Source organism: Macrotis lagotis, chromosome 1 (genome assembly GCF_037893015.1).
Source record: "Macrotis lagotis isolate mMagLag1 chromosome 1, bilby.v1.9.chrom.fasta, whole genome shotgun sequence".
Taxonomy (NCBI): domain Eukaryota; kingdom Metazoa; phylum Chordata; class Mammalia; order Peramelemorphia; family Peramelidae; genus Macrotis; species Macrotis lagotis.
The window spans coordinates 329,406,436-329,418,013 of NC_133658.1; the positions used below are offsets into that span (position 1 = coordinate 329,406,436).

An 11,578-nucleotide genomic window follows, 5' to 3' on the forward strand; every position below is an offset into this window, starting at 1 on the left:
ATTAGAGTGTTCACCAGGTCACAAAGTCAAGAAGAACAATTTTAAAATTTGTGCCTCATATAATAATAAATGCTTGTTTGGTTTTTTTGCAATCTTTATTTACTTCCTAGAAATAAATACAGTTCTAAAATACCTACAAATCTACAAAAACTTAAGTTTGTACTTACTAATGCCACATCATACTTAAAGTTAATTTCTGTATCACACAGCAGCTCATAGACTGCTAGGCCAGTCTGCTGTGACTTAAGAGCAACCTATATTCCTTGTTATATACTCAATGAAGGAAAAGCTTTTTCTTCAGTAAGTGTTGAAGGGGAAGGGAATGGAGCATTCATTTACATGCATATATGTTTTTGTTAAGTTGTTAAACATTTTACAAATATCTCATGTGATCAACAACCTGGGAGATAGGTGCTGTTATCTCTGTTTTACAATTGAGGAAACAGAGAGTTAAATAGAAGTTAAGTAATTTACCTTATTCAATTAGTAAATCTCTGAAACTGGATTTGAATTCAGGTCTTCCTGAATCCAGGTCCATTATCCTTTGCCATTGCCCTACAATACTGAATATACAGCCCTGTAATTCATTTGGTATAAGGAATATTGTGTTCCTGTGTCAGTTTGCAAGATCAAGCTTCTAATGTGTAACAATTCTCAAGATCATGTCAAAAGTTTGACCTAAAGAAGAAATAAGAAAGGTAAGAATAAGCTGATAGCTGCTCTTACCTTACTGCCTTAAAAAAAGCAGCTTCATGTCACCTAACTTACTCTCAAGTAATATATTATAATCTATATAGAGGTCATTTAATCTAGATAAAATTTACAGTAACTCACTAAATGATAACCTTTCTCTATTCTGCACACATCTGTATAGTGGAAGGAATCTATTGAACTAGAATTCTCATGATGTTTTCTCCATAATGGAGAAACTATGTGAAGGGAAAATGACTTGAGGGCTTGAGAATGTGTTTGTAGTCTTCCCATTGTTCTCCTTATAAGTTTTTATTATATTACTACAAAACTGTACTTTGATAATATAAGTGAGCTCTTTTTAAAAATTTTATTTATTTAAAGCCATGGGGTTTAGAGTAACTTGCCCAAGATTACACAGCTAGGCAATTATTAAATGACCAAGGTTGGATTTGAACTCGGGTCCTCCTGATTCCAGGGCTGGTGCTTTATCCATTTATAAGTGAGCTCTAAAAGGTATTGGCTGATTTGCCAATTCAGAAATATTCTGTCATTTTCTGAGGTTTCATTACCAAATTTGGTGTCTAGAGGAAAGCTCTAGTTAAACTGCTGTGTATATGGGTTGACCTTCCACTTTTTTCCTCCCACCAGTAAAATTGGTTCTCCACCCAAGACTCCTGTAAGCAATGTAGCAGCTACCTCAGCTGGGCCCCCTACTGTTGGAACAGAGCTGAATTCTGTGCCTCCAAAATCCAGCTCATTTGTAACTAGAGTACCTGTATATCCTCAGCCTTCTGAAAGCATTCAGTATTTTCCAGATCCAAGGACCCAGATATCCTTTGAAGTTCCACAGTATCCACAGACAGGTAAGTACCTTGAAATTTTACATATATATATAGTTGATCTAAAATTTGTTTAACTATATTGAGCCCTACAAGTTAAAAGAGAAGATTTTGGATTTTGCAAGGCAATGGGGTTAAGTGGCTTGCCCAAGGCCACACGGCTTAGGTAATTATTAAGTGTCTGAGGCCGGATTTGAACTCAGGTACTCGACTCCAGGACCGGTGCTCTATCTGGGGTGGCTAGGTGGCGCAGTGGATAAAGCACCAGCCTTGGAGTCAGGAGTACCTGGGTTCAAATCCAGCCTCAGACATTTAATAATTACCTAGCCGTGTGGCCTTGGGCAAGCCACTTAACCCCATTACCTTGCCAAAAAAAAAACACACCCTAAAAAAAACCTAAAAAGAGAAGGTTTTATTTGTTTAGTTTTGTTTTAAAAAAAAAAGCAAAACAAAAATTTTGTTTTGTTACTAAGTGACCTGTAGTTCAAGGAAGATAATTCCTGTGAGCCAAAACATCTCAATAATCACCCAAACAATTAACCAAGTGTTTGAAGCTAAAAAAAAAAATCAATATTCATGATGATCACTTCCCCAGAATTAAAATGGCTTTAGCTGAAAAGAGGAGCTAAAATTGCATTTTAGAAAGACAATAATTGGCAATAATTTCCTTAAAGTCATATGATTTAATATATAGTTTATTTATAACCCCAAATAACTAAGATTGATTTTTTGACTAAAAACAAATTTTCTTTACTTGCAAATTCAGTATTGTTTAAAATTTTTGAAACCATTACAATCCTAGATAGTACTGAGACCACATTAAATATGCCTCTTTCCAATTTTCAAGGATACTACCCACCACCTCCAACGGTACCAGCTGGTGTGGCTCCCTGTGTTCCTCGTTTTGTGAGGTCCAATAATGTTCCAGAATCTTCCCTCCCACCGGCTTCCGTGCCATATGCTGATCATTACAGTACATTTCCCCCTCGAGATCGAGTGAATTCTTCTCCTTACCAGCCTCCTCCTCCGCAGCCGTATGGACCAGTTCCCCCAGTACCTTCCGGAATGTATGCTCCTGTGTATGACAGCCGGCGCATCTGGCGTCCACCAATGTACCAACGAGATGACATTATTAGGAGTAATTCTTTACCTCCGATGGATGTGATGCATTCGTCTGTCTATCAGACATCTTTGCGAGAAAGATATAGTAGTTCCCTAGATGGGTATTATCCAGTGGCTTGTCAGCCACCAAGTGAACCAAGGACTACTGTACCTTTACCGAGGGTAAGTGATAATGGAAATAAGAAAACTATACCTTTGACATGTGTTTGTGTGTGTGTGTGTGTGTGTGTGTGTAAGTAAAACATCAAAATTCAAGCACAGAGCATTTTATTTTTCTTATATATTATCTTATTTGATAATTGATAACATTATGCTATATTTGGGCCTCTATTATTTCTTCTTACACCACCCTAATCCAAACTCAAACCTAGAGTATTGCACTGCCCCCAGTCTTATCCATTTTGCTCACATTAGCCAGATTGGCTTGACATCTACTTCTGAGGAATCTTCGATGACTTTTCATTGTTGAATAAAAGACCACACTCTATGTTACAAGACCCTATGAACTGAGGCTTCAGCATATCTTTGAGTTGAATTTTATACTACTTCCTTTTGTGGACTCTGTTTCAACCAAATTGAACTACTCACTAAACTGAGTCTACTCCTACCTCTGCTTTTTTATGCACATTTCACAATTCCAAAATGTCTTTATCTCCTTTGATCTATTCCCCATCTCTGTTAACAGTGTATCAATCTTGCAAGATTTCCCTCCACTAAACCTTCCCTGATTATCTACACAGCCTGGAAATGATTTCTTCTTCTGATCTTGGACCACTTTTTTATCTTTTTTTGCACTCTTGTATACTGATTTGTATCTGGCTATATTTCTTACCACTCTTGCTATATTGAAAACCCTTTGAGGACAGGAGTTATGTTTTGTCTTTGAACATCCCAGAGCTTTCATTATAGAGAAATGTATGTAAAAGGTGCTTAATAAATATTCTTAAAGTGAATTAAGAAATCATTGGTTATTCTTTTCCCCATCACTCTTTCCTACCTCACTCTCTTCCTCAGATTGTCTTATTTCTCTCATTTCTTCCATTTCTCTAAGCATTTGAGTTTGTAAAAAATACACATATACATACACATTTATTCACATACATATATGTGCACACATATATTTACAAATGACACATGTGTATGTGTAGAATTTCATGATCTCTCACTTTTTTTGTTTTTTTTTTGCAAGGCAATGGGTTTAAGTGACTTGCCCAAGGTCACACAACTAGGTAATTATTAAATGACTGAGGCTAGGTTTGAACTCAGGTCCTCCTGACTCCAGGGCCGGTGCCTCAATTCTCTCTCCTTTTTAAAAATAAATTGGCATAGTAAATTAGTTTTATTATCTTGGCACAGGCATTTCATATTCTATTCTGATTTTTTAGATAAACTAAGAATGTTTGGTTGTTTCCCCCTAGGAACCTTGTGGTCATTTGAAAACCAGTTATGAGGATCAGTTAAGACGAAAACCAGAACAGTGGGCGCAATATCATACCCAGAAAGCATCCCTTGTTTCTTCAACTCTTCCTATGGCAACACAGTCACCGACACCACCTTCTCCTCTATTCAGTGTAGACTTTCGTACTGAGGTAGGAAGTTATTTCATACCTTTCAGGGTCAGGTCAAACATTTATTTTTGCTTAAAGGAGAAGTGCTTATTTAAACTAGAATTAGCAAGGTGGAAAAATCATGAATGGTTTTGTTTTACACTATTACATGGTTAAATATGTCACTTTCTAGTAGTATAATTCTCATCAGGAAGAAATGTAGAAACAATGTAGTGTATCATTTATGCTATTTGGACTTGAGAGATTTTGCCATTTGCTTAGTACTAAATTAACCTTTCACTTTAGGATATCTTAAATTTAGTTTAGTGTTCTCAGTTCCATTATTTCCAGAGCAAACTATTTGTTTAATGTGTCTTTAAAATGAAATGACAAAAATTTGTTTCAAAATTAATTTTTTTCTGTTATAAACATCTCATCAGAATGATAGATCTTAAAAGTATATTTTTTTAGCACTACATATTTTTCTCTCTGTTCAATGCTAGTACTGATTCTTTCTCCCCTCCCCCAGAGTGAAATATCATCTTTCATCTTCCTACAGCTTTATAAATTTTATTCATCTTTCAAAGCTGAGTCCCTGCTCTTTGGGAGCCCTCTCTAATTGCTCCAGCCCACATTCATCTTCCTTTCTCTTATTCATTCTCTCTTCATTATTAATGATTTGTCAGTTACCTGTTCTCTTACAATTCATGTGTATATGCCTTTCTATTCTAACTGTAAATAAGCTCATTCTTGGTACAGAATATGTCATATATTTCTTTATCTCTTGCATTGTCTAACATACAATGAATGAGAAAATTTTTTTTGTTTGACTTACTTGGATAGTATTTCCTTGTATTTATATGCTTAGGAAGAATACTGAAGGAATGATTAGATAAATTGGAAATAAAGATAAAGTTCATTTTTCTAATTGAAGTGACTTAAAATTGTTGAAGACGTGTTTGTCTCCATTTCTTCTGTTAGTCATTGGAAAATAATCCCGCTTCTTTAATAGCTAAAAACCTCATGATGGGGGTTATTATGTAAACTTCATAATAGTTACAAATTAGTGAATATAACTGTAAAAATCGACTGTATTTTGTTTTTTCTCACTAGTTCTCTGAGAATGTAACTGACGTACGTGGTACAAAATTTGAGGAAGATCATCTTTCCCATTATTCACCCTGGTCCTGTGGCACCATAGGTTCTTGTATAAATGCCATTGATTCAGAGCCCAAGGATGTAATGGCTAATTCAAATGCTGTGTTAATGGTATGATTTTTTTTGGAATAGTGCATGCTGACTCAAATTTATGAATGAGCAAAAGTTGTCATTTTCTTGTTGAATAAATCCAAATGAAATGAATAGGCCTATGTTTCATGAAGGTAGAAAGTATTTATTTGATTTAAACAGTGTTTCTACTTAGACTTGATGTTTTCTCTTGTCAGGATAGCAGTAAAAATTTGAACCCTGAAAAATTGAATCTAAATCTTCTGAAAGGAAGTACTTGTACTACTTGTTGAAGAAAGATCATATATTTGTTATATTGAAGTACTATTTTTATTGAAATATTGTTTTATTGAAATTTATTGTTTTTTTAGGATTTGGATAGTGGAGATGTTAAGAGACGAGTACATTTATTTGAAACACAGAGAAGGATGAAAGAAGAAGATCCTATAATTCCTTTTAGTGATGGACCTATTATCTCAAAATGGGGTGCAATTTCCAGATCTTCCCGGACAGGTTACCATACCACCGATCCTATACAGGCCACTGCTTCCCAAGGAAGTGCTACTAAACCCATCAGTGTATCAGGTATTGTAGATTACTGATTTCACTTTGTGTACTGTAGGTCACTTCTAAGAAATTGCTTTTTATTTTTCATCTTTGTCACAGCTAATTATCTACATTTCTGCAGATTATGTTCCCTACGTCAATGCTGTTGATTCAAGGTGGAGTTCATATGGCTCTGATTCTGCTTCTTCAGCACATTATATAGAACGGTAAGACTGATCTTTGATTAATTAGGATTTTATATATTTATATGCACTCAAAAGATAAATTCCATATCCACTGTTTAGGAGATATTTGTTCTATATCTAGGACCATATGTGGAAGCATGGTGTCATGGAGGGAGCACAAGAGTAGACATTAGAAGTTGGTAAATAAGTAGGCTTTTCCATTGACTAGGTTTGTTTGTGGGCACGCATGCTTGTGTGTGTGTGGTGTGTGTGTATGCATATGTACATGTGTGTGCTTTAGAGAGACTCAGATAGAATCCTTGGGTAAGCCACTTTGTCTAAAATTTGACATTGGAATAGATATCTAAAGTCTCTTCCAGACTGAGAACTGGATGATACTGTGATTTCATCACAACTTAGGAAAATATTTGATGTTTTAAGAGATATGGTACAATTACTTAAAATTCTAATTTTAAAAAAAGATTGATGATAATATATCTCCCATTGACTTTTTATTTATTATATTTTCTTTAAAGGGATAGATTTATTGTTGCTGATTTATCTAGTCATAGAAAGCATTCCAGTACTGGAGATCTTCTAAGCATTGAACTTCAGCAGGTAGGATTATTTATGTTGGTTACACATCCTTCTGTGTTTTTCATTATTGAAAATTAGACAGCTGAAGTCTGTGGATTTTTAATTCTTATTTTCCTTAGGCAAAGAGCAACTCATTGTTGCTTCAGAGGGAAGCCAATGCACTAGCCATGCAACAGAAATGGAATTCCTTGGATGAAGCCAGTCATCTTACCTTAAATCTCCTAAGCAAGGAAATGGATTTGAGAAATGGAGAGGTAAAGAGAATTGAATCCTAAACCAATTAAATTTATGTATTTTGATGTATGGAAAAGATTTCAGTTCTTAATGGTTTTGTTCAATTTTGCATTAGTTTTAATTCATGTTTATGTTACATTTTGGTGGGTCTTTTTGAAGATTGCATGTCATAGTAGAAAAAACACTGGAGAGGAGTCAGAAAACCAGATTTAAATTCTAGTTCTGTTACTTATGTGACTGTAGATTATCTGACTCCTTTGAGCTTGAGTTTCTCTACCTTTATAATTTAGATGGAAATGCTTTTTAACCTGTTGTATTTTGATTTTCATTTTTTCTAATTATAAAGAGAAACTTTAATTCTTTTTTGTCTGAATGTTATTTGATTTTCAGAATGATTATACAGAAGATACAGCAGATACTAAGCCTGATCGAGATATTGAATTAGAACTTTCAGCACTTGACACTGATGAACCTGATGGACAAGGTGAACAAATAGAAGTAAGTAGCAATTATATATTCTGGGTGTGCTCTGATGGCTCTTTTATATGTAGGAAGCATTTCCTTTGGTATTTATTGATTGTATTTTTACAATGGAGAACAACACCAGGAGATGAGATTTATAGTGGTCTTTTAACAGTTTTTAGATTTTGTAGATGGTCTTTTAGAAAATGCTGGGGAAATCAAGTTTTTGAATTCTGCTCTATTTAGGCACATTTGTCTCTGTTGATGTCCTATATTTAAACTTTGTAGTTTTCTTGTGGACAAATGTGACATAAGATAATAATCTAATACCCATAATAAATGTCCATCAAATGTACCCTTTTGTTCTTAGAAATTTTCCGGGGAATTAATCTTTTTTGCAAGTATATCATATAAAATGGTCCCTACAAGTACTGTGTTAAGGACTGATAAAAATTTAAAAAGAGAGAAGATCCTGCTCTAAAGGAGCTTAGTATATATAGAGAGAACTTAACAAATTTATACAAATAATGTGTACAAAAAATTGAAACAGAAGTTAGAATATAAATGTACATTAAGAAAATCAAAGTTACTTGTTCTTATACTAGTCTGTAATTAACTATTAATTCCATATTGGTATGATCATATAAAGACTTCACAAAGAAAACTGTTTGCACTGTATCTTGAAGGAAGGGTAAAATTAAGACATATGGAGTTGCCAAGGATTGGGAAAACATGAGCAGAGTTAGGATCAGAATGTATATTCAAAGAATGACAAATTATTTTTTGATGGGAGTATAGTTTTTGTGAAAATTGTTGTGAAAAGTCTAATTTCAAACTATCAAAGGTCTTGAATAACATGAAAATTTTGATTTTTTTTATAAATTGAAACAGCAAGGAATAGCGAGCTCTGCTGTATATTTTGGCAGAAAGCAAAATATCTTTTCCAAAATTATACATTAAATACTCAGACATAAAAAAAGATGAAATTTGCTAGTATTTGTGAGTATATATAGAATTCCTTTGGATAAGGAAGGTTGGTGTCTGACAACAAAGAAATTTATCTTGCAACTGAAGAAATTTTTTATTTAGGAGATTCTGGACATACAACTTGGTATCACTTCTCAAAAAGATCAGCTACTGAATGGAACTACAATGGAAAATGGCCATCCACTAAAGCAACATCCAAAGGAACCAGTAGAGCCCAAGAGGCAAAGTTTAGGTGAAGACCATGTGATTCTGTGAGTGTTAGAAAATTCAAAATCTGTGTTGGGGAAGGTATGGGGAAGAAAGTATGGGGAGGAAATGAAAGGGAACATACATGGAGAGCATGAATATTACAAAAGGAGAAAGAAATTTGAAGTTAGATTTAGTTTCTGGGCTTTTATGCCAATCAGAAAAAAGTACATACGACCACAATGGAATACCATTTGTGTTTGTGTGTGTGTGTGTGTGTGTGTGTGTGTGTGTGTATGTGTGTGTGTGTAATATGGCAACAATTTTATTTTTATTTTGGAAATAAATAAAGAATAATATAATTATTTTGTGGAATGAAGCAAGAAAGAAACCGAGTAGAAGTCAGGTAGAAAGGAAACTTTATTATGCATTCAAGATAATAAAATTCTCTATGTCAAATAGGGATGATAATAATTAGTACTACCTACCTCACATAGTTATTGAAAAGAATAACGTTTTGTATACTCCAGAGCATTGTGAGATACTGTTATTTAAACATTGCTGTCATATACTATAGTTCTTTTACCATACTTTGTTACAGTTCTTGTCAGATGTATGTGGCTCCTATTAATGTGAAACCAATCACTTGTCAATTTTGTTCTTTTCCCTTTCAGGGAGGAACAAAAATCAGTCCTGCCGGTAACTTCTTGCTTCAGCCAGCCAATCCCAGCATCTATTAGCAATGCAAGTTGCCTGCCAGTCACCACATCTGTCAGTGTCAGCAATCTCATCTTGAAAACTGCTCATATTATGTCTGAGGATAAAAATGACTTTTTAAAGCCTGTTGCAAATGGGAAGATGGTTAACAGCTGAAAGGAGGTCCATCTTTGGAATTTGTGACCACACAATGGAAGCATTTACACTTAGCTTTTTATATATATATAATATATATATTATATAATGTATATTTTTTTTAAAAAAATAATACTGGGGGCATCCATTTCCTGTGGACTCTTTGATACTTTGAGCCCTCTCACATTAGCATTCTGAAAGAAAAATAAGAATTTACTTTATTAGGGTAACAAGTTCACTTTCCAGAAATGATTGGAATTTGGACAACATTTTACTTAAGCTTAAAGCAGCTTTTTATGAGTTTGTAGCAATCCGGTGCAGTAACTGAGCCATTCCTCTTTTAAATGGCTTCTATAAAAAATATTAACAACTCAGTTATTAAACTAGCAGGATCCTACAATGATACATCTAGTGAAAGTCAACATTATTAACTTATTTGTTTCTTTTTTGTTTTACTGAGAGAATTTCCCATCTTCTCCCTGTAGCTGCTTTATTTATCTTTTGTTATGGAACTTTGCATGGGATTTTTTGTGGGTTTTTTTTTTCTTTTGAAGAGTGAAGGTAGGCAGTCTTACCTTAGATTTTTACAGGGTTAACACACTAGCTTTGTTTTACTGCATAATGTGTAGGAGTGTGGTACAGTGCTTTGCTGTAGCATTACAGCTTTTAAAAAAAAATTCTCATTTTTCCAGGAATAATTTCTGCTTTATTACTATTGATATTTATATACAGGCTACTTGTTTAAGTAAGTAATTTAAAAATGTAACCAAGTGCCTAAGTCCTTCAGCTAATGTACTAGATATTGACTTCTCTTAAGTTATATGCAGAATCGTTTTTAACAATTTTGATAAATTATGCACTAATATAATGGCTGTTTTTTTAATGCAGATTTACACCTGTACATTATTGAATCCAATGACTTGGCAAAAGAATCAGGTGCTTTTAGGCTTTCTTGTGGAAACCCTGTATGTAGTGTTTGCACTGACTAACGAGATGGTATTGCTGGGTTTTTAATTTAAATTAATTTGGGGTGGGGTGGGAAAATGTTCATTGAATTTTCTTGGTTAAATATTTATCATAATTTCATGTTCGCATTTAATTTTGCATGTTCTTTGGCTATTGAGTTTCAGAAGGCTGTGAAACGTGTAATAATATCACATTACCTGACTTCCAGTTAGACTGAAAAAACAAACCCCAAACCAGACAAGAGTGCTTTTTTGCCCTGCTGAAATGTGACTGGAAAAGATTATTTTGATATGCTATCTGAAGGTAGATAGTATCAATTGATGATTCCCAAGTGCTCTGGAAATAGAATTCTTTGAAGTTTAAAATTGCACAGTCAACATTTTGAAAACATAAGCAGGGCACTCCTACCTGGTAACCTTATCTGTATTTGTTTGTGTCTCTTTTCTTCCCCTATTTCTTTGAAATGAATTTTACTTTTTAATATGTTTTTTTAATTAACTTCTGTGAAGTTGTTTATTCTGAGAATTGTACTGGAATATTTTAAGCCAAGCGATCTTTCACCAGGTGTACTGTATGTAAGGGCTTTTCCTGCTAGCAAAATGCTTAAACAGGATCATGTTATTGGTCGTCTGAGTTGTTAGTTGTTTTACAAAACCACAGCAATGTATCAGATAAGATTTTGATAACAAAAGTTTTGTGCACATTTCCAGGGGTGGGTGGGTGGGTGGGTCAGGGTGGGGAGGGCTATCTTTTCCCTGAGGTTTCCTGATCAGAATAAGAAAATGCCAGTGTTTGATATCTGTCTTAATGAACATGCCCATAATATGACTGATATGTTGTAAATATATCTGAGAAACAAGGGGGGGGTAGTTTTGATATTCTAGTGTCAGTATGGAAGATCTTACACTTTTATTTAATACTCAGATGTATGAAAATGTTTGTAGCATAACAGCACAGTAGCCTTTATGTAGTTTCCTTTGGCTAATACTGTTTGTTGCAGTGGCCATTGTTCCCCATCCCTGCAAAGAAATATTATTTATTTCACCTTGTAGCCTGAAATGAATAGGAAGTAAACCATGTTACATTAACTTATTTCTGATGTTATAAATTAGCCTAGTATATTACAGGAACATGA

At 34.1% G+C, this 11,578-nt stretch overlaps 1 protein-coding gene across 4 annotated transcripts in view; it reads left to right on the plus strand.

Annotated features, from left to right (window-relative positions):
• Positions 1-11,148, plus strand: part of RC3H2 (ring finger and CCCH-type domains 2) — a 58,900-nt gene extending 47,752 nt beyond the window's left edge. For 2 of the 4 annotated variants that reach the window (XM_074211634.1, XM_074211635.1), the window contains 11 exons: positions 1,342-1,556; positions 2,380-2,816; positions 4,073-4,243; positions 5,315-5,470; positions 5,800-6,013; positions 6,117-6,201; positions 6,696-6,777; positions 6,876-7,010; positions 7,381-7,488; positions 8,542-8,690; positions 9,300-11,148. In XM_074211634.1, the coding sequence (XP_074067735.1) occupies positions 1,342-1,556; positions 2,380-2,816; positions 4,073-4,243; positions 5,315-5,470; positions 5,800-6,013; positions 6,117-6,201; positions 6,696-6,777; positions 6,876-7,010; positions 7,381-7,488; positions 8,542-8,690; positions 9,300-9,498 (1,951 nt within the window). In that variant the 3' untranslated portion in view covers positions 9,499-11,148. The remainder of the gene's footprint in view (positions 1-1,341; positions 1,557-2,379; positions 2,817-4,072; positions 4,244-5,314; positions 5,471-5,799; positions 6,014-6,116; positions 6,202-6,695; positions 6,778-6,875; positions 7,011-7,380; positions 7,489-8,541; positions 8,691-9,299) is intronic. The other 2 variants (XM_074211636.1, XM_074211637.1) reach the window with 1 other exon arrangement.
• The last annotated feature ends 430 nt before the right edge of the window (positions 11,149-11,578 follow it).